Source organism: Nyctereutes procyonoides, unplaced genomic scaffold (assembly GCF_905146905.1).
Source record: "Nyctereutes procyonoides isolate TBG_1078 unplaced genomic scaffold, NYPRO_anot_genome, whole genome shotgun sequence".
Taxonomy (NCBI): Eukaryota; Metazoa; Chordata; class Mammalia; order Carnivora; family Canidae; genus Nyctereutes; species Nyctereutes procyonoides.
Genome location: NW_026575046.1, coordinates 20,402,755 through 20,426,051, shown reverse-complemented (window position 1 = coordinate 20,426,051; position 23,297 = coordinate 20,402,755). Strand labels below are relative to the sequence as shown.

The 23,297-nt window shown below is 35.9% G+C and overlaps 1 protein-coding gene across 1 annotated transcript in view; it reads left to right on the top strand.

Moving 5' to 3' along the window:
• OXCT1 (3-oxoacid CoA-transferase 1) overlaps positions 1-23,297 on the top strand; it is a 124,959-nt gene that overhangs the window by 40,951 nt on the left and 60,711 nt on the right. The window contains exons 8-11 of the mRNA XM_055325101.1: positions 17,364-17,471; positions 18,723-18,837; positions 21,043-21,137; positions 23,193-23,241. Coding sequence (XP_055181076.1) covers positions 17,364-17,471; positions 18,723-18,837; positions 21,043-21,137; positions 23,193-23,241 — 367 coding nt within the window. The remainder of the gene's footprint in view (positions 1-17,363; positions 17,472-18,722; positions 18,838-21,042; positions 21,138-23,192; positions 23,242-23,297) is intronic.

Sequence of the window (23,297 nt, the reverse complement as noted above, 5' to 3'; positions counted from 1 at the left end):
TGTGTAGTGCTCAGTGGAGAGGTCTGGAAGGGGGTTATACTATTGGGACTAACCTACATATATTCGATGATTAGTCATGGAGTGGAAAAGACCATTTAGGGAAAGAAGTCCTGGGACTAAGCCCTTAGGAGTCTCAGTATACTCAGTATATTTCTTTTTTTTTTTCTTTTTATGAACAGAATTTGAGATTAAGAATTGTGTCTTTGTCTCTCACGAGCATAGTGACCTTGGACAAATTACTTTAGAATCCCAGCTTCTTTGTAGTATCTCCTGTCTGCCCATTTAATGGGTCTGTTTTGAGCACAGATGAAAAAGGGCATTTGAATATGTTTTCTAAAGTTCTCAAGTGTTATGTTCCCACCTTGATCCCTCCTGCTGCTTTAGTCAGTAAACTTCTGATGACTGCTGGTGTTCTCATTGACCCAGTGAGGGTGGCTTTAGAACTCTGCAGTGGGTGGCAGCTGGCAAGCCTCACCTTCTTTTCCATGTCTTCCAAAGTTCTTGAGATCCAAGGGAATGAAAATTCCATAACGTCTCCAATTTCTAAAATCTTAACTGTGTTATCAAAAAACTAACCTAGATTGTGCTTCAAATATATCGTTAGCTTTAATCATCAGTAAATTCCCTAATATTTAAGGCTCGTTATAATCACTCTAAATATGTTGATCCTTTCATTCAAAAACTGTGATGACTTTTAAGGGGAAACTCATGGACACCTTGGAGAAAGGAAGTTCTTATAAATCTGTCATAAGCCTAAGTTGCATATGCTCAAAAACTGATGACCTCTCTTAGCTGTCATGTTTTAAATGAAGCATTAATTAATGACCTACTTATCTCTTTCTGTACTTTTGTTCAAAAGATTCAGATATTTTGGTTTGGGTTGAAAACTAAAGTTTGTTCCTGAGGAAACTTGCTTGTGCTGACTATCCATCTTGACTTCTTTTGAATGAAAGTAGCATTTGTTACTCTTTTGGGAGCAAGAGAAACAAAATGAATAAAGAGTGACTCAGATATTCATGATGATTTATGTTCAATCGTGGGCACACCACTGCCTGCAAACATCAGAGGGACTAAATGTTCAAAAATAGATATTTTCCATATTCCTTAGGATGGAGCACACTGTTAAATATAAATAAATTAGACTGCAGGTGTGTTTTCACTGCTTCCTTATGAAAGCTTTGCCTTATTGAATTTTTACAAACTCACGAAAAAAGTGTGTCTTATTTTGTTTGTTTTTAGATGAAAAGGTTTGAAACCATTGCTTAATTTGGGAGAAATAATGTAAGATTAGATAACAAGAATAATTTAACTGCTAGAAAGTAAAGGTTTTTGACTCTGTGGTTCATTCCATAAAGAAACCAAGTCCACTTATGTCCAAGAATGGAGGTCATGTCTTTCATTCAGTTTCTGAAATTTAGTATCAGGACATGGTGTTTCTGTCACTGCATAACTAAGTCCACATTTAATTGCTTTGAAGAGAATTTTAAATACAAATCTCATGGGAGGGAAGACGTTTAACAGGAATGTGAAGAACCCTTTTCCATGTTTTCTGTGAAAGGGAACTGGGTTATTCGTTTAAAGAAGCTATTTTAGTTTCCTTAATAATTGGGGAGAAAGGATACAAGTTTTGTATTGTAAAAAAGTTATTTTCAGTTTAGAATTTCATTTTAAATTTTGGAAAAGCTTTGCTGGCTTAGATAAAACTCAGGGAAGAAAAATTCATCATTACTAAACTCAGACAAATACAGGTTGAGTATAAAAAGCTACAGGATTAAAACTGTTGAATTTGAAAGTTTTGGTATAATTTAAATTTCTCTCAGTTTGAGGAATTTACAAACTGTCGTTCATTTTGAGAATTGGCCAATCTCTGAAGTGGAATTAGACCTTTAGAAACAAAGGAAGTATTAAATTGAATTTTAAAAGCGTTCTATAAATCCATTCCTGCTATGAAAAGTATTTTAGCTGCTGAGTTATTAATAGCTTTTTTCCTCAATGCTTTTGGCATTATGTTTGCACTCAAAATGTTTTTATTTTTCTTCTTTGTTCATATTTTTAAATATATAAAGTAGCATTTTACATGTACTTTGATGGGAACTAGGTTTTATAAGGATGTAGGAAAATAGAATGGAAAACTTTTTCTTCATGAAATTCATTCTTAGGAAGTAGAAGGGGCAAATAATGCTCTAAGTAGAATGAATACAGCTAAACTATGCCCTACACAGGGTAGTAGACTATCATTGAAATATTTTCAGCAGTGATGATAGCAGGTGAAGGAGTTATATAGCCTTGCAAATAATAAAAATAACAGAGACAAGTACTATTTATATCATGCACTTAAGTGCAAAGCACTTTACTTCATTGTAATTATCCAGTGAGTTAGGTTTTATTGTCCTTATTTTATGGAGGGAAGAAATGAGGATAGGGAGGAATGCCTGGGTGGCTCAGTGGTTGAGCATCTGTCTGCCTTTGGCTCAGGCTGTGATCCCAGGGTCCTGAGATCAAGTCCCACATCAGGCTCACCCTCACCTCAGGGAGCCTGCTTCTCCTTCTGCCTATGTCTCTGCCTCTCTCTCTCTCTCTCTCTCTCTGTCTGTCTGTCTCAGGATAGAGAAAGGATAAAAAAAGGAAAAAAAAGAAAGGATTTTTTTTAAAAATTTTTTTTAAAAAAAAGAAAGGATAGAGAAAAACTTTATGATAACAAAGCTAGTAAGGGGGGAGGATTAGATCTAAACCCATTTCTTTCTGCAGCGGCCGAGATAGCTCAGTTGGGACAGCGTTAGACTGAAGATCCATTTCTTTTTGCCTCCAAAGCTTATATGCTTTAGCAAAAGTAAAGGATAGAAAGTATATTTTAAGGTGCATTTTGTTTTATACTTTGCAGTATTAACGTTTTATTGTAATTTACTGCCTCCTTGCTGGCAGGGTCATAGATCTTCAGTGAATTGAATTTTTCAGTCAATTCAGGGTAGCTGCAGGACAAAGTGAATACTTTCATAAACACAAAATTAGAAATCATTCAGTAATACTAACTTCTTAAAATTATAAAGTAAAGTAGTCCCTTAAAAGCTATAAAATGAGAGCCCTCACACTTGGGAAGCTAGAATGGTTTTTCCTCCAATTAAAAATGAGGTGGATAGTGTTATACAATGGTTTTATTCTAAGCAGTGTTAGGATTCTATATGATAAATATTGGCAGTGATTATCTATTTAAAAAATACAGAAGACCACCCTTCCCATTCACAGTTTCACTGTGTATGGTTTCAGTTACCTGTAGTCAGTTGCAGTCCAGAAGCAGATGACTCACCTTCCGATGGTCAGTAGGAGCCTAACTACATCAAAACGCCTACACCATTCACCTCACTTCGTGTTCCTGTGTAGGCATTTTATCATCTCATATCCTCCCAAGAAGAAGTGAATACAGTACAATAAGATATTTTAAGAGAGAGAGAGAGAAAGACCACATTCCCATAACCTTTATTATAGCATATTGTCATAGTTCTATACGATTACTAGTTATTAATCTCTTTCTATGCTTAATTTATAAATTAGGCTTATCATAGGTAAGCATATATAGAAAAAAACCATAGTATATATAGGGTTTGATACTGTTCTCAGTCTCATACATCTGCTGAGATTCTTAGTTCATATCCCACATGAATAAGGAGGGACTACTGTAGGTACTTCCAGTTTCTGGTCTGGCATCTAAGGAGCATAGAAGTCACCGGGCCTGTCTTCATAATAGGAAAAAACTGAACAAACTAAAAATCAACCAGTGTTTCTTATAGATTGATCAGGGAATTGAGGTTGCAAGGAAAGCCATTGGCTCCAAAATGGGACAACAGGCTGAAACAGAGAATCATAGCATACTATTTCATACTATTTCTGCCCAGGACAGAAATCTCTGAGGGAACCAACACTGCGATAGGAAACCCTAAACTAATTGATGAATTGCTGGAGGTTCAAACTTGAGAGTTAAAAATTTTTGGTGGCCCCATCTTGCACCTTGAGTTGGTGGGGTACACTTTCTTGGGTTTTACCTCTAGGCTCTCTAGCAGATTCTTAAAATAGAGATTGGAGAAAAATCTCTCTGTGCTTCTGGTGGGAGGAGGGGGAAGTAGCCACATTGAAATACACCCAGAGCATTCTTACTATATTCTTTTAAGGCCTGCCTTCAAGAGAAACTTTTTCACCAGAGCCGAGCCTAACTGACTTGAGGAAAAGTAGCCTTCTGGTGTGGGAAGGGGAATACCTAACCCTGCTCTCCTCTCATCTTCCTGTTTCACTTGAGGGAGAAACCACAAAACTGAGAAGCACTAGTGAAAGTCACACTAGTGGGGCAGGGGGCAAAGGCTCACTAGAAGACAGACCTAAACACAAAACTATAGATGTTTCCCTGTCCCCCTCACCATGGTGGTGGTCACCATGGCTACCGCACAGCAGAGCTCCTATATCATGATAGGGAGATATAAAAGATCTTCTTGTCTCAGACCTCATTTAAGAAGTCTCTAGGAAAATCCAAAACAACAGAGGAGACAAAAATAAGGACATTGCTGAAAAATTTAGCCTCTGACACCTACTGCTACAGCAAACAGTAAGCACAGCTTAATCCTGAGCTAGCTCACCATAAAACCTGACATTGAGAGCATATTTATCTCAGTTTCTTTTACCCAGTAATCATGTATGGTTTCCAACAATTTTTGTTGGAAACCCAAAATTATAAGGCATGTTAATAGCAAAAAACATTTGATAAGAGAAAGCAAGCATTAGAAACAAAGTTAGATATGGTACAGATGTTGGAATTACTAGAATGGGAACTTAGAACAAGTAGGACTAATATTCTAAGGGTGCTAATGGAAAAAGAGGACAATGTATGCAAGAACATGGATAATGTAGCTGAGAGATGGAAATGCTAAGAAAGAATCAAAAAGAAATGCTGGAAGTCAGAAACACTCTGACAGAAATGAAAAATACTTTTGATGGGCTCATTAATAGACTAGACATAGCCAAGGAAAGAATTAGTGAGCTGAAAAAATGTCAAGAGAAACTTCCAAAACTGAAATGCAAAGACAAAAAGGAATGAAATAGAACAGAATATCCAAGAACTGAGTCAATTATAAAAGATGTAACTTGTGTAATGGGAATACCAAATTGAGAAGAAAAAAGAACAAGGAATAGAAAAAAATATTTGAAGCAATAATGACTGAGAAGTTCCCCACATTAATGGTAGACACCAAACCACAGATCTGGGAATTTCAGTGATCCCATAGTGACATATAAAAGTATCACTTTTGAACCATTCTTGACAACATGATATTATACTTAAAATTAGTTTGATAACTTGCTAGGTAAAAAATGCTGCCCTCTGGTTTTAATTTATCTCTGATGACTAGGGAAGTTGAGTATTTTCTGGCTATTTATATTTATTTTGTGATTTTATGTGTTGTAGGTATTGCTGTCATTATTTTAATGAGGATAGCTCTGGTATTTCATCTCTAGGTTCTTGAATCTCCTACTTAGTGAAGAATTGTATGAGGGAAGAAGAGGGAGTGCAAGGTTGTGGTTGATGTGTCATCTGAAACTAAGCTCTGTGGGTTTGAACCCAGCTTCCTGGGGGCATCTTCCGCTGCTCCATGCTAGGGAAGAACTTGATTGGCTCTAGCTGGTAAACTAGAAAAGGAAGAGCATTGAACCCACAGCAGTAATTCAGTTATGGAAGTAAAGATGGATAAGGCCATTAGACGTAACCATGATTGGCAGCTATACCCACAGACCGAACCCATTCCTAAAATAAGGTGTGAGTCAAGTGCTCTGTTGATTCACTGTTTTGAGACAGCTCTATAAAACTTATGGTCATGATTTCCCACAAAATCGTCTTGCTGCAAATGAGGACATAGATTCTGTTGAGAAAAGGAAGGCAAGAAAAGGCCAGAGGAAATTCCAAAACCATTATATTATGTTAGAAATCTTTACCTATGATATCCTCTCCCAAAGATTATTGAATAGCAAGGCATAGTATGGCTGACCTAAGGGATACTTTTACAAAACTGTCTTATTGCAAGAAAGGACAAAGATTCCTTTTACTAATTTTATTTTCTGCTTTAGTTTACCTAACAACTTTTGACCTACTTATTGATTTATTCCATGTTGGTGTTAAGACTTTAGCTTGTGATTTTAAAGTCACTCCTATTAAAATAATAGTGGCTTTCCTCACTCTTTCCAGAGACCTTGTCAAAAAATGTTATTTTTTCCACCTCAAATATAGATCTCGTCTACAAATACTGAAGTGATAATTAGGGCTTATGCAAGATTGTTTCATTTTAAAAATTAGCTGCTTTTTTTTTTTTTTAAAGGAGTTAGTCTCCTAATCTTTCTTGTTCAAGAGTATAGCTTTAAAAAGAAGGCATTTTAAAGTCATGGCTTACAGAAATGATTTAAGTAAGAATTGTGTGAGAGGAAAAGTGATAAATATTACTCATTGACTCCTTTTGTGTTATTGGTTATATTTCTTATAAACGTGTTTCAGCATGTATCATTATTGTAGTTTTAGCATATAGCATATGGCAGCCTTCTAAAATTAGAATATATTCAGATTTCCCAGTGGCCTTTTACTATAGGCTCCTAGAAAATCCAGGTGCAGAACCAAAAATTAATAAAAGTGAGAGGATGTAATTGCCAAGTTGTTAAAAATTTATTTTCTGGAGAGAAGCCACAGTATTCAAAAGAAACTGTCCTAGCAACATATTAGTCAAGGTGAACACTCTGGTGAGTTTTTTGAAATACGAAGGAAATCACATTTCTTTTTTGTTCAAGATAGCTGTTGCCACTTCTGATAGCTTTTCCAAAATTAGGTTCCTCATCTCATAAAATAAAATTTTCAGACTTCTTTTTGCCATTCCCATTCCTGCATGCCCTAAATCTCTTCATCGGTACCCTCTTGCCGCATTTCCCCAGATCATGTTCTTTCCTGGCTCCAGGACTTCACTCTTGCCATCTCTTCTGTCAGAAATGCCCTCTCCACTTTTCTGCTTCCTGAGTGGAGCTTTCCCTCTGTGGTAGCATTTATCACCATGCAGTACTGTGATTAGCTGTTTACTTGTCTCTTTCATTAGACTGGGAGTGCCTTGTGGGACCTTGTCCTACTCATCTTTGTATCCCCAGCGCCTGGCACAATGCCTGGCACATATTAGATCCTCATTAAATGATGTTTGAGTCACTGAGTCAGCAATTTTAAAATATGAGCATTGCTTTGCAGGCTTAGAAGTGTTCTGCCCACATTCTACTTGATTGGCATCATTATCCTGCTGTGGTCTAAGGAAGCAAAAATGCCTTAGACTCAGTGGTTCTTCCTGACAGCTTTATATTTGAGGCCTTTGTCAGGCCCTGAATTGAGAGACTTGATAATCTTCTGCCAGCTGTTCTGTAATTCCTTTCCTTTTACTGTGACTAGCTTCCTCTGGCTTCCCTGGGATCATTTTATCTCAAGGTGTGCCTTTTAATGCTGCCTGGGATAGATAGCGTGTCTCATTCAATAGCCTTTTATTATGCAGTTAAAGCAGAACAAGCCTTATGGTAGTTAACTAGATATGTAGAGGGTTATCAATTGGTGGCAAATAAACTGGTCTTGTGAATGCAACTGCCTGTTTACTCAGGTGAGAATTGGCACAGCAAACATGCAAGTATGGAGGAGTATTGAAGGTATACTAAGTGGCATGGAATTAAAATCATGTGTTGCATTTAACAAAGTACATCCGGTAAGAGGGGGATGATTTAGTGTTCAACAACCTAGAGTAATTAAAAAGATACATTAATTTCCATACTTCTGGGTCTTTTTATAGCACATCCAGGAACTAATGTAGAGTTACAACATATAAAGGCTGGAAAGAATATTAGACATCATTTAAAACTCAACTTTAACATTTTGGAGATGAAATGACCTTACAGGGTTCACATAAGAACCACTGCTAAATGACATTAGTTGATAATTAAAACCAGAATTTACGTCTTCTGACCCCAAGTCTGTATCATTCTCTGTTGTCTCCTTGTTTTTTAAGTATAGAAATCAGTAAAATACATAGCATTAGAATTACATGGACAAAATCAATCTCTTACAAAATATTGGCACCAACAAATTACTGTTTATTATCAACCATAGCCACTTGTCTTTAATGGGGAGAAATTCTGTCTAAAAGATGAAGGTGCTTCTTTAAGTTATCATTTCTTAAGTTTTCAATATGTTGTTGAGTTTCAGGGATGAGCTGTACGTGCCAAAAAGATGTTTTAGATTTGGGAGTTCATCAGCTTCATTCACCATAGGTGTTTCAGTCATTTCAGTGAATGATGATATTGGAGGCAGTACTGGCTCTGCTTTCCTAGTGATGACTAGAGGAAATTTTTTTGTAGGAAAAAACTGGAACCAAATGATACCAGCCATAAAACTGATTGTGTGTACCTGCTGTTTGTATGAAGGAAATGGCCATTGTTGTTACTGCTTTTTGTTTTTTGATTACTAATATTACAGCTGAGAATGTGATGAATATGTTTGAATTTATTTAGGACTTAGAGATCTAGTTTTAGAAATTAAACTCATGGGGTGGGAAAGGTATCTTGTTTTGAAGTTCATTTAGTTTTGCATCTTATGTCTACCTTTCTTATACTAAATCAGGGGAAAAGAAACATGGCATTTTAACATTTTTAATGAAATTAAATAGGATTCTATTTTGCTTACTGCTTTATAGAAATGAAAACATATAGAGAACATTTAAAAGGTAAAATGAAAAAAAAATCTCTTGCTCTATCCACATGGTAAAGGATTTTAAATTTAGGAATTATTGAGTCATTCACAAGGTAAATTCTAGTTTCTGCTAGATTAAGCAACCAGAAACTGTGTTCTGGAAATGCTAGAGTTCAACCCAATTCTGCTTTGCAGTTTATGTGTTAAATACTGAGTTCTTACATTATGAAAAGCTCCAAGGATGATTAACAGCCCCAAATTGAAGGAAACAACAGTCTTAAAGACTTTCAAAGTTTTAGTTGGTTTGGCATCACTAATAGGCAGTTTTTCAGTGGCTGTAAAAACCCAACACAGACTTTCTTTCTATTCCTGTTTCTCCATAACTCTCTTCATTGAAAAGTGTTCCTAGTTTGATTCTTTTAATTATATCATGTCTCCCTGCTTTCCTTGGGGTATGTGATAATGGTGTAATTTTTTTCCTTAGTATTGTAGATAAGACTGGTGCTTTGAATGAATGTGTTAGAAGTGTTTTAATTCCTCTGGGTAGAGGTACTCTTTTTAATTACTTCTCTGGATTTGCTATAGCCCTAATAAAATTTCCTTTTAGAAGAATATATGACAAATACAATTTGGATATTTATAATACTGCCTGAATGTTATTAAATCACATACTTAGTGAAGATGGGCATTTTTGATCAAATTTTTTAAAAATGCTAGCAAAAAAATCAGCATGGACTAGACTGTTTGGATATGGTATTAGATTGGATGAAAATGAAAAGAATACTTTTAAATTTTTTCATCTTAATTTTTTAAGATTCATTTACTTTAGAGAGAGCATGAGCGGATTGGGGAGCGGGCAGACGGAGAGGGAGAGAGAATCTTAAGCAGACTTTGCACTGAGCATGGGGCCCAATGTGGGGCTCAATCCCACAACCCTGAGATCATGACCTGAGCTGGAACCAAGAGTTGGACACTTAACCAAGTGTGCCACTAGGTGCCCCGTATTTAAATTTGTTTTTAAAAAATGATGTCTCCACTACAAAAACCATTGGGATAGTCCATGAAGTAATATTCCTATTTTTATTGATCAATATGGCCTATTAATTTCATGGCTAATCATAGTTCCAGTAAATTAAACTATTTTTAGGTACAGCTTTCCTTTTAATGAGTTCAAACTGCTTTCATCCATTTTCCTTCTCATACCATGTTTCAAATGAGACATTATAGTAAGGAAGGATTGTTTCTATTTTATTATGAGGGACATTAGGTTGAAGGTATATATCCTGAACTCTGAGACTGGACACAAGTGGAGAAAGGAATATTTTTCTGGCATTTTTTCGGTATTTCTGTCACATGTAGTTTTTGTGCTGGTGCTTAGGTAAACCCTTTTAATTTGCTCTTCCAAAAAATTATTAGGCCAGATATTATTTTACATAATGTGTTCCCTGTTGAATTTCATTCAGTTAAAATGGCCCATTTTATTTTCCTAGCCACTAGAGAGCTGATGGTATTATTTCTATCTTAATAGTATCCACTCTTTTTCTGGCCTTGTATCAATTTGATAAATGTACTATTTAATTTTTACCGATTTTATTCCAGAAATGATATAAAGGAGCTTACAGGACACACAATACATACAAAACAACATCATTTAAAAGTAGGGCTAGGGTGGCTCAGTGGTTGAGCATCTGTCTTCGGCTCAGAGCATGATCCCAGAGCCCCAGGATTGAGTCTTGCATCAGGCTCCCTGAATGGAGGCTGCTTTTCCTCCCTCTGCCTATGTCTCTGCCTCTCTCTCTCTCTCTCTCTCTCTCTCTCTGCGTCTCTGGTGAATAAATAAATAAATAAAATCTTTTAAAAAAATAAAAATACGACTATAAAAAGACAGAAAAACAATGGTAGGGCTTTAAAACGGAGCTGAAATTACACTGAAAAATCATACTGTCATGGCAAACATGTATGAGCACAAAATGTCAAGTAAAAATGAAAGTACTTCGTAGTTTGATAATATATACCATATGAAGGAACCTAATGGTCAAATCAGGTGAAGTACAACTGTTCTTCCCATTAAACTAGACAATTTTACCTTGGCACCCTGTTTTAATTGCACAAAAGAACTCATTTGATTGTAAGAAAGAGAAACTGACTCTTTATAACAATTGATATAAAGATATTGGTTGCTCTAGGGGTAGGCTCTTCCTGGAGCATTAAAAAACTGTTTGGACTCCTTGAGTATTGTTTTTGCCATTCAGACTTTTGCCAAATCCTTGGGAGGTCATGGGCCTGAGATTGTCTTCTCTGACAGAGATGGAGATGTTTCTGTTCAGAATTGTCCATTACACAGAGACTCTTTACTTTTACCACAGTAGACTCAGAAATGTGTTTCCTTTCTTTGCTTAAGGCTTTGATAAAGATGTTGAACAGGATGGGACCAAAGACCTTACCCCACTAGATGGGACCTTACCCCTTACCCCACCAAGGGTTGGGGGGGGATGTTTATGGACCAAAGCCCTGAAATCTCATGAAGAATTTTATGAATAAGGAACCTTTTGTTTGTAGCTTTCACCAGATTTGTGGAGAACTACACGTTTCCTCCAAGGTTAAAAACCACAGCATTGGAGACTTCTAAGGATTTGTCAAGCCATCAAATCCTTCTGTGATTCTTCAAGTACTAATCAACCCATCTGCACAGCACATCATAGCAGACTTCCTGTTTTTTTCATTACTGTATCTAGTAGGAACTTAATTCATATTTATGGATTTTAAGTGAATGTCTCCAGGACACATTTCCCTGCTAAGGCTGTACAACTGTTTTGTTAGGAACTTGGTCAAGTTCTTTGTGAAATCACATACTGCTTTTCTCCTGGCCTACCAGTGTGTTAACCTGATATGCAGACTAATGCAGGCCATTCTGCATGGTATGGTCCAGAGGAAACTTGTACTGGTGCCTCACAATATTCTTGTCTTTGTTTCATGACCTTATAGACTATCTGTTTAATAATCCATTTTAGAATACCATTGTGAACCAAACCCGTTTTGAAAAGGAACCTTCCATCTGCCAACATCGCTACCATTTTTCACTTGACTAATTCTGTGACCATATTTTCAAGGCCTTTAAGAATCCTGGGATATCATTTTGCTATGGCCTGGCATTAGTTTAGAGAATCTGTCTCTTCTTGGAATTCAATTCCTCCTTAGCTGTATTAGTATTGCCCTTTCCTTTTCCCTGATAGGGAAGTCAGGATCAAAATGGAATTGAACTGCTGTCCTTTTTTCTGTCATCTGTCTCAAGCAGTGCTGATTATCATTTCTGAATTCTCCATCAGCAACAGCAAAATCACCCCAGAAACCACTCTTTCATCATCTGTAACATTTTGGATATGACTCATCGCATTCCAATTTTGTACCTTTTGACACACTTCTGAAGGTTTCTTGTAACTCCCATTTGTCCCAGATCATACTTGTCTCTCTTTTGTATGAACTCTCATAAGAAACGAGGAAACACATAGCTATCCACATTATACCTCTTACACTCTTCTTCATGTGCTATTCTCTTTATTGTCGGGCGGTCCATTTTCATATTGTCAGAATAGGGATTTTGAAAGTTTCTTACATCTATTTGTCATTTAGAGTTTCTGACCACTTGATCCTGCTTTTTTTCTCTCTCGACTTTTTGAAATCTTTTCTTCAAAGACCAGGATACATTTCTGTGTATGTCCAGAATTCAATTCCTAGTCTATTACAAATTCCAATTTTACATTTTGACTTTTTCTTAGGGTTTCCATCATTTCTACTTTACCAAGTTATCTTTATTCGTTAGAATCTTGATTTCTATCAGTCCTTCATTCTGAAATACAGAACCTGTCAGAAGGCAATACAGAATTTATCAGAGGAATATGATGAACAGAAGATGTTCATATAATTAGTGTCTCTCATGATATAACTATCTTGTTTCTGAACCAAGAAATTTCTATTAAAAATATGCCCTCTACATCTTTAGTTTGGTGAGCACTGATTATATGGCCATTAGTGTGATATTCTTTCTCCTTCTGAACTCACTTTAAATATACTTCACCGCATTTCAACACTAGGTCTGTGTTTTCCCGGGCATGTGCATATTTTTCTTGAGGTACCATGTTCTTCTGTCAGCTTGTTTTTGCTGAACATTGTAGAATATCTTATTGGCATGAGATCCAGTCAACCGAATTTCAATAATGACTATGTAATCATATTTACCTCTGTTGTAAGGTTCAACTTTCTTAATAGGTTGGAGCCTATTAAGGTTCCAAATTCGTTAATAGCCACTCATCTTTTCAGTTTTTGTGCATTTATATATAGATATCTAAGACCATATATAATTTGTACCAGGGCCTTTTAGCTTCCATGTCATTTCATCTTATAATTTTGCACTAATCATATCATCCCTGGCGTGAAACTTAGTACAGCATGCACCTTCTTGCTGCCTGAATTTTTTTTCTCCTTTGGATACTTAGGAAGGATGCCCTACATGCTCCCCTCCCTTTTTCTCCACATTTTCTCTTCATTGGACCTGGACACATCCAGAGCATTTCTGAATCTAACTTGTAATGTTTTCTCTTATTGCACACTGCTTTCCCCTTCCATTTTTGTAGTGTATGACAGCTTTTCCTAATTTGGGATCAGTGTTTTTCATGATTATAGACATTAGTTGCTTGTTGTTGTTGACTTTTTTATTTCTTGGCAAAAGAAGTATGTTCCTCCTAACCTGTTTTGAAAGTTAAAATGACTCAGCAAAAAAACCTGCGGTGTAATCCCCCCCCCCAAAAAAAAAACAGCCCACAACTTGTATCACAGTGAGGTTTGCAGGGTCAGACCCATTTTTTGTGTCTATCATAGATTCAGGTTGTCACTAAGATAAAATAAGAAAGTTACTGCCTTGCAGCTCCTCTGTTCCCTTACCTGAGTTATAAATAATGTTTGCCAAGTAAAAGCAAAAACATTGTCGCCCAAGTATGAATTCTTATCCTCCTCTGAGCTTTAAAATAAAACTTTTCAGAATTATGAAATAGAGTACAGGGCAGAGAAAGCAGCCTTTTAAAACAAAGTTCAAATCAATAATAATTAACATTTCCTAGCCTCTATTTTCCTGCTAATGACTGAAGACAAGTACTAATTAGAGAAGCCTCAAGTGTCTGGGTTTCTAGATGAACCAGATGGTGCTGCATAAGAACTACGCCTAGTGCAGGGGAGGAGTCTGGGTTCTTAGCTACCTGTCCTACATCTTGATCTTGTCTGAGGACACTTATTAAATCTGCTCACTGCTTTGCACTGAGACTGTTTCTTTGTTCTTTATTTTCTGTCTTGCCTACTTCTGATTTCAGGAGGCACACTTCTGCCGTGGTTAGTGAGTACTCTTGTGGGCTTTTATTTTTACTTTTTTTTTAACAAGCTCATTTTATTCCTCTTTTTTTTTTTTTTTTCAGATTTCCTTTACCTCCCATGTTATCACCTGATTTCACTAGACTGTTTCCCCCACCTTGATTCTTCCTCAGAATCACTCAATACCACAGAAGGCTGCAGTCCCTTCAATAGCTGTTATTAAGATAGTTCTGCCTCTCTGTTTTTTCTAAACTCTTCACAGATTGTCTGAAAACATATGTTTCCTTCTTTTGGTTTGTACTTCAAATGTTTTCTTCCTTTGCTATTAGCTCTGCTAACCAACTCTGAGAAAGTTTTGATTTTTATATAGAAATTTTCAGTGCTGTTGAGTGTTGATACTGTTTGGACAAATGCTGCACATGTATTTTCTACAATAGGAAAATCATTTCTCTCAGGATGACAAAACACAGAACTGATGACATTTAACCAGATTCTTGCTTCCTTCTAAGTTCTTTTGTCAGGACACATTCTCTCACTCTATTTGTCGTCAAAGTCATAATGTCATTGCCCTCAGTAAGGAAACTTTGTCTTAATTTGGTGTTTTTTGGCAAAACTTTCTTTATTGGAATCAAAAGACAATAGTGATTGGTTATCATCAGCATTTCTGTATTAAGAGAAGTATTACTATTTTTTTTTCCTTTTCCATTATGTTTCTTGTCCTACTGAAGGGCAAAGGCAAGGAGACCCAATTAGGAAGCTGCTGTAGTAATTCAAGCAAGAGAGATGAGGGCCTGAACTTTTGGAACAGCGTCCAGCATGGAGAATAATGCATATTATCTTTAAAAAGCATAGGAAAAGCATAGGAAAGCATAGAAAGCATCTTTAAAAAGCATAAAAAGCATAGGAAAAAGAGTTGCCTTAATTTATTTTATAATGTTGTAAGTGCTTTTAGAGTTTAGAAACCACAGTTTTTCTTTGAGTCCCTGTTTTCTTTTTACATGTCCTTTTGGTACATGTCTGACTAATTAAGGAATTTATGACATCCTCCACTTAATATATTTTCTAGTTTGGGACACTCCTTACTTAATGTCTGCTGCATCTTAAAAAAAATATATGTAGGTTTTCCACCCTTTGATATAGAAGTAAAATGAAAGAAAAATAACTTGGACTGTTACCCAGAGATAATAATTATTAGCATTTCGGTGTATTTCCTTTCAGTTTTTTTGTAGGTATAGAGACAATTTTGCCAAAGAGCATATTAGTAAATATTTGTACAAAATCTTGCATCTTATGAAACATTAAATTATGACATGTCATTATGTATTATGAAAGCAAAGTATTGATCTACCATGTGGATGTATCATATATATTTTACCATTATCCTATTGTGGACAACTTAGGTTGTTTCCAACTCATTATTATTTACCAAATGCTTTGGCCAATATTTTCATGAATAATAAGTCTTCGTATCCTCAGGATATGAAGTCTTCATTATCCTCAGGATAATGAGTTCATGTATAAACAAGTTTTTAAAGTCCAGAACTTTTTTGAAGGCGTGAATTGAATAAGCATAAAAATATGAATAAACCCTGCTGGCTAAAAGTTCCAACTACTGGAAGAAGTGTGGTAATGCCTAGCTGCTCTGCATTTCCCATATCCACCTCCTCTTTACCTGGTAACCACCCTGTGGGGAATACCAAAGCATAGAGAAGCCTTGGGGGGGGTGGGGAAGATACAGATTACAGTGATGGGGAGTCCCCTTGCTTCCCCCTAACTCATTCTCAGATGAATGCACGTCTACAGCTCTGTTAACTATTTCAACGTCGATGTCAACATGTTTACTGACTCTTATTTGGAGTTTTTGTTTGATTTTGGTTAGGATCCTTCTAATTATCATTGAAGATAGCTTTTATCTACCGCATCCCCCCCTCCCTCCAGCTATTTGGGAACACTGCATAATAACTAAAATGACCTTTGTAATCCCTGGTATTCTTTCATTGGAGGAGGAATATGGTATGGGCATACAGGTTAAAATAGCATAAAAAGTGCCTCTTGACCTCAGAATTTCGGGAGGTAATTTCAGGTATTTGTTTAGGTGGCATGTTTAATGTAATTCACCTTGCACAAGTTAGATTATTTAAGCAAATAATTCTTTGCTTTGGATATGGCATATACTAAACTGAGCGTATATATGGCATATACTGAAGAGTCTTTAAGATAATATTTTTTCTTGACACCAAAAAGATAATTCTTTGACCCCAACAACATTGGCCGTAGTTTTTCTTGATCATTGTTATTCTGAGGTTCTTTTTATGTTGATATAAAAATTCTTTTTCGTCTTTTTTTTTAATGAATTATAAAATAGACTAACTTGGAGTATTTCATACTGCTGTAAAATGACCTTTTGCTCTGTGAATGACTTCAATTCTAATTACATTGAGTATTTCTAGTTATTAGTTAATGTTTCCTTTTCAGATTTCCATATTGAAATTAATGATCTGTCTTTAAAATTATTTCAGCAGTTGCAATTCTATCATGATTCTAGGAAGCTAATAACAGAAATAATTAAAAACTGTTACAAATAGCATTTGTATCTATATTTAAAAAGCTCTTCAATTGACCAAGCAGATGTTGTTACAGATTTTTGTCTTTGATATGATAAATCTCCCATTAAATTTGAAAATCAGGGTTTAAGGGATGTGCTTTCAAGTTTTGAGCTGCAATTTGTGAAAGTTCAAGCAGCTGTACTGAGAAAACATTTGACAAATCTGAAACTGAGACTCTTTTAGGCAAAGACTAAGTTCTGGAGCTTTATGTTCTGTATTTTATTTTCAGACGCATGTATTTGAATTTATTTTTTTGTGGGTCTAGAAGTGTCTGTGATTAGTGTACTTTATCTCTCTTTGATTTATATATGTGTGTGTGTATTATATTATTTTTTTAAAGGTCCATTTATTTATTAGAGAGATTACATGTGTGTGCACACACGCACTTTGGGAGAGGGGTGGGGGGAGAGGAGAGAGAGAATCCCAAGTACACTCCCTGCCTGAGTGTGGAGCCTGATGCCAGCTGATCTCACAACCTCAAGATCATGACTTGAGCAGAAATCAAGAGTTAGATGATTGACCAATGGAGCCACCCAGGCGTCCTTATATATATATTTTACATTTTATATACAATCTTAAGTTGGAAGTAATGATGCATATACTTCTTTTTTAAAAAAATAAAAATGTTCATTTTAAGCTCTCACTAAATTTTTTTTCTTTTTACCTAGGTTGAAGAAATTGTGGATATTGGATCATTTGCCCCAGAAGACATCCATATTCCGAAGATTTACGTACATCGCCTTATAAAGGGAGAAAAATATGAGAAAAGGATTGAGGTAATTGATTTAGCTTAGTATATATGAATCTGATTATCAGAGAGAGGTGCCACTGGGGCCATTCCAGATGATAGGGAATTAGAGCTGAATGGAAAGTCTTGCTTTGGATTGTAGTAGGAGCTTCTCGTGTGTCCATCCTAAGAGGACATGATTGTCTATGTTATTGTCCAGCCTAACAGTGACTTGTGTTTACAAAGTGTATATCACCAAGTTATGATATTCTCTAGGCTGTCTTCTAGTCTTCTGTAACTCTCTTAATTTACAATGCATAGTTTTGACTGACTGTCCTAGCATTGAGGTTTTAGCCTGGCTGCACTTAGTGTTTGATTATTCTGAAATACCTGTCTTGAAGATGCTTTGCACTTCATAAAGTCCAGAACATCATTCCCATTAGCATCAGGCACTGGGTAGCTGGTGGATATGAGGTTATGTCAGTAATCTCCAGGAGCAGTGGAGGTATTCTTAGGCTACTGAGGGCATGAAGAATGCTCAGCTGGGCCAGAATTGATATCAAGATTCACAACTGTCTAAAGTGTAGCAACAGAACAGATATCCAGTAGGAGATGTTAGGCAAACAGAGATACCTTCTCCCATGTTTCAAAGACATCTTGCAATTTAATACTAATGTCAGGGGTCTCAGGAGAGAAGATGTGGGACATTTGCAAATAGGAACCAGAGTCTATGTCAAGGAGATTTAGTAATGGAAGTAGTTTCCTGGCTAGTTTCTGGATATTTTTATGATTCCTGTGATGCTCTTGTAGCAAAACCAGTCTAGACTCTGCAGGTGGAAATATGCAATTGCCAGTAGCAACACCTCATAAAAAACATTCTGACAACCCTGCAAAAACAGAGTCCCAAGGTCTGTTCCTTTTCTTTGTTCTGGTTCAATCCTTGAGTACCTGAGAATTCAGTTTCAGAAGTCTTAAGAGTGATAGTAATAGCAGTCAATGTGACAGTAACAGGAATTATTTGCTTCAAAAAACAACAAGTATATCTTCTTCTTCAAACAAATCTGACCTCTTTCACTTTCTAAAACATTTCTTTTTTTTTTTCTCTAAAACATTTCTGTCATCAAATACCACCCATGTTATTCTTTAAAAAAAAAAAAACCTCTCTGTTCTATTGTAGATTTACCTCATAGTAGTAATGGGAGAGACTTAAAATTTTTTCCAGTAAAATTTTATATTTCAGCAGTGATAAAATACAAGGTATAACTCAACTATGAATAATCTATTTCTGTCTATTTTAAAGCGTTTATCAGTCCGGAAAGAGGAAGATGTAAAAACCAAATCCAGTAAACCTGGAGATAATGTAAGGGAACGTATCATCAAGCGGGCAGCTCTTGAATTTGAGGACGGCATGTATGGTATCCTTTACCTATTCTGGGGCTGGACGGAGACATAGCCCTCACTTTTTCTATATTCATCAGCCTACTGGGCCTCCTGCTTAGTGATTCTTCTTGCTAGTCCACTGTAACTTTTAAAGCAGTGGCTCAATTTTTACAAAATGTGGTATATAGCCTAAAGATATCAAGATATATGAAATTGGAATTATAATCTGTTTGCCTTCTTGAAACAAAAGGGCAATCAAAATTTGCTTAGCTATTTTCTAATATACAATGGATTTCAGTACAATTTGGCATTTTGCTAAAGGTTATTGGGAAAACAGATTACCCAAGATGAGAGTTTCAAATCTCAGAAGTACTAGTTACAACAGTGCTATTTACTTTCTCTGTGTTCTGACATTTGCATACTCATTGAAACATAAGATCCAACTTCTTAACAACCCTGGTTTCCTTTGACAAAGATCCCAGGAGTGTACCTTTTTATGTCTAATGCTTTGTAAGAGTATTCAAGGAATGATTCAAATTCTGCTTTAGATACTTTGTCAAAAAAAAATAAAAGAGGTAGGTTGAGATAATTTAGTACAATTAATTTGGTTTTTGACTGTGTTTAACAATGAGTCTCTTGGCCATTTTGCTCATTTTCAATATGTCAAACATTGAACTATACAATAACAAATATTGCATGTAAATACAAATAGTGTTTGATAAAATAAATATTTGTTGAGTGGTAAATACACTAAAGCCATAGTTAAAGGCCTAAAGGAGGAGCTAAAAATAGGACAAAAGTGTCTACGTTCTGTGAGCTTCCCCCGCCCATGAATATCATCATTCAGACTGATCCTGACTGGGGAAACTCTTTTTCTACTTTATTTTTACCTCTACCTTTTTATCTTTCTTTGTTTCCCAGTTTATACCTTGTGTTATGGTGAGAATTCACATGGAGAGGGGAATATAATAGCACCTCCTCTTTAGCTCCTGTGTCTGCAAGATAAAACATCAACCAAGTTAACTTAGCCATGAAAGCTGGCCCTGGGTTTTCTTCTGACCCCTAGTCAGTTGTTTTCCCAGTAACATTTAAACACTGACTATATGATAACACTGATTATAGATAATAATGGCTTCTACATGTTCTTTATTCACTGTTCTTGTACAGCATATGAAAAATACTTGCTAGTTGATATAAATGGTCTTTTCATACCACCCACTTTTTTTTTCAATCCAGAGTACACAGACTTCTTTATGCCTGATATTTGACCCACTAAAAAGCATTAACAAACTGGAAAAATTATGATGAAAGAATTCAGGCAGTGTCTTGGTTAATTGAATCTTCCTGCCAGCCTTCATTGTCTATAATATTGCAGCATATACAAACTTTATTTTTTCTGGCTCTGATGCATAAAGATCTCACTGTTACTGGAATCTCATCAGAGCGCCATCATTCTTTGCACTAGTTCTGGTGAGTACTGCAGTGTGAGGTGGTGGTGGACAGCATGAACAGCAGTTCCAGGCAATGTGAGTATGTCTGATCTAGTTAGCCTGCTTGTGTTGAGAGGCAAGATTAAATCTACACCATTCAGAAAAATCACTTTAGGAAGAAGAATCAAACTCTCAGCTCTTTGATGACTTAGCTCAGCTACTTTTTATATGGTCTCAGTTATATTCACTGAAACTTGGACACCTCCTCCTCCTTCTATATATCTTAGAGAAGATTCAGTTTCCAATGAATGTTATCTCAGTGACCCAAAGGAATCATTACGGCTTTAGACAGACATTTTGGTATTGTCAGAAACTTTCTTTTTAATTTAAAAATGACAGCCCTTTTTGAGAATATTAAATCATTGTCATTTTTAGTTGGGAGTTTTGAATAGTGAAAATTACTTTTAAACAAAGGTCAAGCCATGTTTAATAATATGTCAGGCATAATAAGTCATAATACACCAGTTCAAATTTGCTAAGCACATTAATGAAAATAAAATAGGTCTTACAATAAAAATGACCTCTGAAGCTACTACTTTGATATCTTTATAGGAAAGCGTATTGTTATTGGAATTAGGATTTTCTTTTTAAAAAAGGTTACAAAATAGCACCTGGAAGGTGATGGGAGAATGTATTCCATGATTACATTCAGAACAAGTGCCTTTAAAGTTCAGATTTATACATGTGGCAGATTTATGGCATAATCTCTCTACCTTTTATTCGGTGGACCTTAACATCTTTTTTCCCCAGCTAATTTGGGCATAGGGATCCCGCTTCTAGCCAGCAACTATATCAGCCCAAATATCACAGTTCATCTGCAAAGTGAAAATGGAATCCTTGGTTTGGTAAGGCAGAAATTAATGTTTTATTTATCCAGTCTTGATGGAAAAATGAGATAGTCCATATAGTAAAATCTTCTGAGAGTAGTTAAAGTTCTCAGCGTTATTTTTAAGGTGTCTGACCCTTCTGGCTGTTCCTCCTGGGTCAGTTTGTCGGTGTGTTCCTGCTTCACAGAGCCCTCACGGTGTCCTGTTTACATAACTTTCTTTTGTGTGATTGGACAGGATAATGAAGGTTATCATTCGTACAGAATTTATTAAGAATTCTGTAGTAAGCAATGACCGATAAAACTCTGAATGAGAAACTGAAAAGTAAGGTTTTTGCTTGAGGAAATGAGACCTTTTTTGACAGTTGATTAATTCAAAAAGTTCTTACCTGATTATTTTGAGGCCATGTTGTTAAAAAGGGAAATTTTTTTTCTCTTCCTCAAGATTAACCCTGCAGATGAGTTCAACATTCTCATAGAATTTGGACATACTTTTAATTCAGTCCATAATAATAAGAAATACTTTTGCTTCCTGAATGACATTTTTTATGTAATATTAAGTATTGGCAGACATTATTTATAGTTTGGCCTATTTATAAGATTTCTAATCTATTCTCAGTAGATCTTAATTATTATTGTATTAAAAGTTGTATATAGGGAAAGTGTGTATCTAGTCTTTAAAACATAAATAATGAGGGGCATCCGGGTGTCTCAGTGGTTGAGCATCTGCCTTCAGCTCAGGTCGTGATCTCGGGGTCCTGGGATGGAGTTCCACATCGGGCACCCTGCAGGGAACCTACTTCTCCCTCTGCCTGTGTCTCTGCCTCTGTGTCTCTCGTGAATAAATAAATAAAATCTTTTAAAAAATAAAACCTGAATAGGATCATTAACATGTAGTTGATACTGATTGAGGCAATAATCATGACCATCCTTAAAAGCATAGAACTGATATAAGTCTGGATAAAAGATTCATACTGCAGTCGAAGACTCACATATCTTTAAAATGTGATTAATTATAGAGACTGGTTCTCTCATTTTCAACAAGGGAAATGAGTTGATATGTATTATCCATGGTCAGTGTCTAAAGGGAAAATTTATATAGTCCTAAAACATTAGTTGCTACTTCAGTTTATTTAAATGATAATGTTTAGACTCCCTCTCTTTTTCTTTTTTTTTAAAGATTTTCTTTATTTGAGATAGAACTAGCAAGAGAGAGGCAGAAAGAGGGAGAGAGCATGAGTGGGGAGAGAGGCTGAGGGAGAAGGAGAAGCAGGTTCTCTACTGAGCAGGGAACCTGACTTGGAACTCGAGCCCAGGACCCTGGGATGATGACCTGAACCAAAGGCAGATACTTAACCAACTGAACCACCCAGGTAGCCCATGGTCTTTCTTTTAAAAGTATGTTAGAATTTCCCAGCTCAGATTTCCTCACTCTTGGTTCTGTCTTATGCCTTCCCCCTGCCTTTTTCCATTTCCTCCTGTTTCATTTACTGTATCTTATGTTGTTATGAAACTACTCACCCCATTCAAGTAATGTAGATGCCTTATAAAAATACATACAAAATTAAAAAGCAAAACTGAGAGTAACCAAGCAAAGGGAAAATATGGGCATCAAAACTTAGGTGTTGTGAGAGATAAGGTCCAAATTAGAACTTTTAGATACTGCATACCTAAAGGATGAAATTTTGCCTCTCTAGGTCCTTCTAGTCAAATAAGGCAGACATTTTTTATTATAGTCACTGATACTACCAGGAAGATTTATGAGTAACATTGACTGCATAGTAGGTACTAAATAATTTTTGTTTTACTGACCTATATTTCTAATAGCTCAAATTTTCTTTCGAACTTTGGTTATTTTTAGGAAATAATCTTTATTTATCACAGTTATTAGTATAGGAAAGACTAATCAATATGAGAAACAGCCATGAAAATACTGGAATTATTTTTAAAAGGTTCACCTCAAGGTCTTTTGATAGGAATTTCCTAACGTTTTTAGAGAAGTTATTTATGCTACGATTTTAGTGTATAATTCAGTGAGAAGCTTCTTTTACTAATTCGGTGTGTGCTTTGACAGGGTCCGTATCCACTACAAAATGAAGTTGATGCAGATCTAATCAATGCAGGTAAACTCCTTCATCACATGTTTTTCTAGTGTTTTCCTTTGCTGTTAATTTAGTTC